The sequence below is a fragment of the Mastomys coucha genome, unplaced genomic scaffold (assembly GCF_008632895.1).
Source record: "Mastomys coucha isolate ucsf_1 unplaced genomic scaffold, UCSF_Mcou_1 pScaffold20, whole genome shotgun sequence".
NCBI lineage: Eukaryota > Metazoa > Chordata > Mammalia > Rodentia > Muridae > Mastomys > Mastomys coucha.
In genome coordinates, this window is record NW_022196903.1 from 264344 (window position 1) to 271302 (window position 6959).

Genomic DNA, 6959 nt, shown 5'->3' on the forward strand with positions numbered 1-6959 from the left:
ATATATATATATATATAGATAGATAGATAGATATAGATATTGAATTTTTTATGTATTTGGCTTACATGTTCTTGGGATTATTCATCTTTCCCTGGTATTTAATGTATCTTCTTCTAATTGGATAGTTACTCTTGATTAACCATTGCTTTTTCTGAATCTTTCCTTATGGCCTCCACCCTGCAAATAAGCTAATCTAATTTAATTTAGTTATATATTTCATGTCTTCTGCTTTTTGATTCTACAATTTCCATTAGAGCTTATATTTATTAATTTCAACTTTTTGGTTAAGATTTTTTTGTCTTTCTATTCACTCACAACTTTTAGCATAGTTATAAGGATTACTTCATAGTTTGACCATTTTAACATCTGGGTAGCTAACAGTTGATCTTAATTCTATTTTCTTTCTTGTATAGCCCAGGCAGGTCTAACACACATTGTAATTTTTCTGCCTCAGTCTCCTGAATGTAATGAGCCACCAAACATGTTTGTATTTTCTCTTGACAATAGGCCATACTTTTTAATTTTTTAATATATCTGGTATTTTTGAACAATTTTTAGATACCATAAATATTGGGAAGTTGTAGACACTTTGGTATAGAGTCTAGATTCTGTTATATTCCTTTTAATTTTTCTTATTTGGTTTGTTTGAATAGGTACTTTACATGGCTAAATCCAAGTTCTCAGTTGAACTGTTGATACCTTAAATCTCAGCACCTTAAATTAAACCTTATTTAGATTTAATTATACCCTTAGATTCCTTTGCAAAGATATGATCAGATGGCATCAAACATACATATATATACAGAGAGCTTCAGCTCCTCCCCTTTCTGAGAACACCCTTTCGTTCTAGGGCACTATAATTGCCCTATTCTAATATTATGCAACAGAGGAGCAACTCAGCCATCACCGTTTTATCTTAAATCAGTCATGTAATCTGTGATATTATGTGAGGATTATAATGTCTGGGAAAGCATGAACCAAATTTTAAAGAAACATTTTTTCCCCACAAAACTGGTTTTGCCATTTAAGTAAAATGAATAGTAGGCCAGGGTAGACTACCCATTATAGGACAACTCAATGGCAGCATTCCTCTATACCATCCCAGCAAATAGGTTTATTTTCAGTCCATATTTCCATAGGATACTGAAATAGGTTAACTTGTATAATTTAATCCACTGTGGACTTTTCATTCCAACTCTTCCCTCAGTCACAACTTCCATGGTCTGCCTTGTACCAGGTGTCCTTCACTGGGCAGGAGTAGCCATTTCTACCCTGAAATTTACAATCCATAGTGTCTAGATTCTGAGAACACTTTCAAGTTGATCTTTCTGTAGTCTCCTAGAATGATACTGTGGTATAGTCTGGTGGCTCAACTGTCATGGACATGTGAGGGTCATGCCATTCTTGAGCTTGGGACTCTTTTGTCTTACTTAGCTAAGAGGCTATAAAAATGTAATCTGATTGTCTCAGCCTTTGAGGTACAAAGTGCTCAGGTTCTCAGTAAAAACCAATCTCCTTTTATTGCCAATAAATTTTACAATAAATTTTATTTATTGTATTGTCCCTTTTAGAGCCAGATAGAGAGTTCAGACAGACATTACTTTCTAGAAAATGAGAAGTATCCCAGTAGCTTTGTTTAGATGCAACAAGAGCAGTGCTCTTAAAGCTGCCTCATGGAGATCACTGAGTGGACAGATAGAACAAGAAAAGTGAAAATTTGGATATTATGGAAATGAAATGCTTAAATGACAATGGGCAATTTTCACATCACTCAGTAAACTGAGGATCTATTCAGCCCTTATTTATGGCATGAGTTATTTTGAATTTAACTTGAAAAAATAGAAGAAGGTGAAGGAATAAGATTCTTTTCTTGGGTAATATAGGTAAGAATAAACCTATCAAAAAAGAAAAACTTTGGAGGCAGCAAGGGACTGACTACCTTGATAGATAAGGGAGCAGAGAGCCACAGAGATTCACCACTGTTGAGAGGGATGTTCCATGTTCCTTTTTTACCCTCATAACTGAATAAAAGCTCTTACAAGTGTGGCAAAACCACATCGGTACATAGGAGATGAGGTGGCCTTTCTTATCAAGAATGGATTTCTTCTTTATAATATATTACTCCAATATTGGGCAGAAAAGTTTTGTGACTCTTGGATATTTAATGAATTGAATAGAAAAACATATTACTTCCCAGGTTTAGAATACTTAGGAGAGAAAGGTATCATTGAAAATTAAGTATTGTGCTTTTCTTTAAAGGAGACAGAGTCCATATCACATTTAGAAATGGAAAGTGTACTGGTGAGTTAGCTTATTCAATTTTATGACTATGGCTATAGTGTTCACACAATATTTCAATAAATATTTGTAGATGACTAAACATTCCATTTCCAAAATTTTTTTCTGTTTTGTTGTTTTCTACTCTTATTTATTTGTTTATTTGTTTGTTTGTTTTTCTTCCTTGTCTCTGTTTTTTTATGGTGAGGCAGAACCTTGGTTTCATACAATTTGGGTTCTTCAAATCACTACAGTGCAATAACTTTAAATGCATGATTCTGCATATGGCTCAGTAGGGTTGAGAACATGGTTCTCAGCCTTTGGTTGCTGTTAGGCTGTCTGATTAGACAAGAAAAACCTTCCTCCCAAGAAAGATGGGACTTGGGAAACAAGTTGAGTTTTCCCTGTTCTTGTCTCTTTCCTCTATACTCAATTCTATGGCAGTAGGGAACATGTCTTTTTTCTTCACACCTAAATGATGGGGCCTACAAATGATCCTCAGAAATAATTTTCCAGATGGGAAAAGATCCTTATGAAACTGGTCTTTCATAAATGCACTTGCTGTAGACTATACCCTTGTAAGGTGAGAGAACATAAATTTCATATTGTTATCTTCCAGAGATGGTAATAGCTTCAAGAACCAGAAACATTTCAAATGTGCCTGCTTATGAAAATTCCTGAAGCAGTTTTGCTTCCCCAGAGTGTGTGACACTTATTTATAGAGCATCAGACTTAATGAATTCTTGTTGAGAAGCCATAATTATTCAAATAGAGAATGTATGTGAAGCAAATCCTTTAATTTCTTTTTTTCTGAGAGAAGGGTAGGCTGAGGAGTTTACAAGCATGAGTTAACTTTTGGAATTGTAATCATATACTGTTAATCTGTACTATTTATGATTTGGTGAGAGGTTTGGGTTGCCATACTTTCTCTCAGGGATGAAACAGACATTTGGAATCGTGAAAGAGAAAACACTATGACATCACTTATTTCCTACGTAACCGACATGGCAGCCCATTCTCCTTTTGTAACTGAGCTGATATGGCAGCCCATTCTCCTTTTGTATAGCCTTAGACAAGAGAACTTTCAGTTTTATACACACACACACACACACACACACACACACACACACACACACATATGTATATGTGTGTGTGTGTGTGTGTGTGTATATATATATATATTGTGCTCTTTTTTGTGATTAAAAACAGCCAAATTTCAAAATAGGTTGAAATATTACCAACTCTCACATGTGTGGTTGCAAAACAATGGATGCTGTGTGAGCATTCCTAGGGACTGTGCAGATGATGGCATAGAGACACATTGCCATGCAATAATATCACTTCTCTTCAAACTGAGGACTGAAGTTGGATTTTGAGTGCCTAGTAAATGCTTAATTGATTGGGTAGAATTTTTTTGTTGTTGTTTCAGTATTCCATAGTTTTTCTTTAGGAGGTTTGCTCTTATATAACTAAAAGAATGAATTTGTTGGATTAAAATATTCTAATTAGGAAAACCAGCTTTTCATTTTTTATGCCATAAGGATAAACTTCTTTCCTTTTGCTCTAATGTGCGTGAGAGAATCAACCTCATTCTTGCACACTATAGAAAAGCTTTCTGTCTGTTTCTCTGGCTCTTCTATGATCTCATTGACATTTTCCCAGGAAGTCAGCAGCACAGTGGCCAAGCTGGCCCTCCAGAGATTGGTTCACTAGTTTTAATAAAGGTTCTAGACAATGGAGGAACCACAGGATAGATATAGGATGGTTCAGTGATGGGTAGAATAGCTTGACTGGAAAAGTAACTTGGTATGTCATCCACTAAGACATTCTATGAAAGTGAAAGCATTTAGCAAAGATAGCTAATGAGACTATCATGAATAAGAACTTGTATAATAAATTCATTTGACATGCCAAGCACAAAGATGTATGGACTTAGCCACAAGGTCATAGTTAGCAGAAAACTTGTGAACTTTTAGTATTATGCTCTTGGGGAATCCTAAAAGTGTTATGCTTCTTTTTAATTCTAAGAGACCTTAAAATCAAGCAAAGCATTTTTTGTTATTCTCATTTGATGGATAGGTTTCCATCAGTTCCTACAATTTAGTAGTAAACTTTGTAGTGGTGTAGAGCATTTGACTTTTTACTCTATTTCAAGATGATAACAAGGTCAGCAGGATCTTACAAACTATGAGGATTCTTTCTGCTAGCAACAGCAGGGGAGCAAGCTGAGCAGATGGGAGAAAATCTATTTGTGAGCATAAGTACTTTGCAATGTGACTGAGCACCAATACCAGGTCAGTATGGTTGATTATTCAGTGACTGAAGTGCAACCGTTTAATGGGAAATGAAAAGCTCTGATAGTCCTGGGACACACTTAGTCCATTGCCTGTATTTCAATGGCTAATTACAGAGAATCCTTGCAATGGATGAGACTGTTGGGTTCTTTTTTTTCCCAAGAACATAAGGAAATAGCAGATCATCAAGAATATAGAAAGAAGAGATAGGATTGAATGAGATTGGGCCATCTTGAGTCCTGTCTCTAAGTATTCATAATAGAAAATAAATTTGCCTTCACAGAACTTTAGTTTCCTAACTTTAAAAATAAGGAATATCTACTTCTCACTGGGGATGCTGTTAGTCTTAAATTAAATGAGATTAATTTTATTTCAATCAGTTATCATTTAAAAAGAAAAAGTCATCAAGGAAAAGCCATTTGGTTTCATAATTCTTCAGGTAAGACAAGACTTTGTGTCCATTAGCAGATGACATGGATTTTAAAGAAGAATCATAATGATTTTTTGAATATATTCAAATGGCAAAAGTGTGGATATCATAAGAAGCCAAATTAAGCAGAAGCTTAATTTGCTATGCCACTGCTATGGTGCTGTTATGCAGAATGATGCTCTGGGCAGATTTCATGCATTTTTGTCATTGGGTTGGCAGAACTATCAAATGCCAGATTTGAAAGATGAGGCTATCTACAGATGTTTGCATAATACACTTAAGCAGAGAAACAAAAGTTGAAATACACCCTGGCCAGTCCTGTGTGCTAGATAGCTTCAGCTTCTGCTTCTGGGTTCCCTCTCCTCCCCATCCCTCTGTCCTGGATAAATATAAACATCTCTCTATAGCTGCTAAGGCTTCCTTGAACTCTAGTTTCTAGATTCAGCTCAGTTAATGGGACTCTTGACACACACTAGCTGATGAGAATGAATTACGAGAAAACAAGCCCCCCGCCCACACCCCGCCCTTTGTGGGTTTGTCCCAGGCTGGTTGTGTCTGGAGACAGAAGTCACGAGTCTCTGAAGTTCAATCCTCATCATACCACTTCACTGTCATGAGGGTCCATCTTTCCCTCGTGTGCACTCAGGGGTAAGGGTGGTGACAGTTCCCACTGCATTGTCCACATATGTGTGTTATGATGAAAAATATGCATCTGTCAATGTTTCAGAACAAACATGATCAAATATTGGCAATGTCATATGCAAGGTTTCACACGCAAAATTACAACATTAGACTGTTTACTGAACTGACTTTATAGCAACTGAACTTCAGCATCGTGGAAATAGCAACTGGCTATTATTTCTATTTACCCATTTGGCTAACGTGTAGCCACATCCAGAAACTATTATGAGGAGAAAAGTCTTAGAGAAAAAGAAAGAAAGTTGAAGACAAGTGACAATCATTGCAAGCAACCCTCAGGACAATTCTGACAGAGGGAATCCACAGTAGTTCTTGGTGACAGAGCCAAATGACTTCAGTTCTTCTCAATAATACATAGAAGGATGGTGCTCATGGCATGGATTTCAGGAATGTTTGTCTTGTTGACCTTAGGTTCTTTGTATCTGCTTATGTTAATATGGATCTTTTTCAAGGCATACCAACATAGAACCTGGCCATATAAGTATGATTCACTTGGGTAAATGCACAAAGCTGAGGTAATTGCAAATGCCCATGCTGGAAGCATTAGATTAAAAATCAGTGGCCAACTGGAGTTTACTGAGGAACACTGGTACAGTGTGCATAGTATTATCTGTTTTCCCAAGAGGTACTCAATATTTTCACCATAGATATTAATAGATCATTAAAATTGATAAATTATTGGGTAGCTATAAGCATATGCATTATTACATAATTCTCATTTAACTATTACTCTCACCCATTTACCGTGTAACAATTATTTTAAGAACCATTAATAGGCTTTCTTAATGCAAAAATTAACTATGGAAGTCAAAGTGATTATGCTTTAAACAACTGATTAAGTCAACGATTAAAACTATGCTATCTTTAGGTACTGTGATCTTTACAATAAAATTAAAATCAAAGCCAGACGGTGCTTACAGGATCCCGTCGCACCAGATCTCCGTTGGGCACAACCTCAACCAGGTGGATGATGATTATGATAGAGTTCAGAATATAAGTAAGGAACATGTTCTTGTGCAGAGTCACTCTCTGGCAGCTAAGGTTCCTGGGAAAAAATAACATGAAAGCATTAAGGGTTGTTAAGTGACAAAACTTCTTGGAGAGATGCTCTAGTATTTCAGATTTTTAGAGGAAAGCTTTAAAATTCATTTTCCAGTGGCATTTCATAGTTTTTGTTTCTTATGGTGGCTTCCAATAACAAATGTAAGACTGAAATTGAAAGTTTTTTTTTGTTGTTGTTTGTTTTGTTCTGGTTTTTT

The 6959-nt window shown here is 35.8% G+C and overlaps 1 protein-coding gene across 5 annotated transcripts in view; it reads right to left on the minus strand.

Annotated features, from left to right (window-relative positions):
- Calcr (calcitonin receptor) overlaps positions 1-6959 on the minus strand; it is a 79478-nt gene that overhangs the window by 16669 nt on the left and 55850 nt on the right. For 3 of the 5 annotated variants that reach the window (XM_031381093.1, XM_031381095.1, XM_031381094.1), the window contains 2 exons: positions 6619-6745; positions 5603-5713 (listed from right to left, as the gene is read on the minus strand). In XM_031381093.1, the coding sequence (XP_031236953.1) occupies positions 5603-5713; positions 6619-6745 (238 nt within the window). The remainder of the gene's footprint in view (positions 1-5602; positions 5714-6618; positions 6746-6959) is intronic. The other 2 variants (XM_031381097.1, XM_031381096.1) reach the window with 1 other exon arrangement.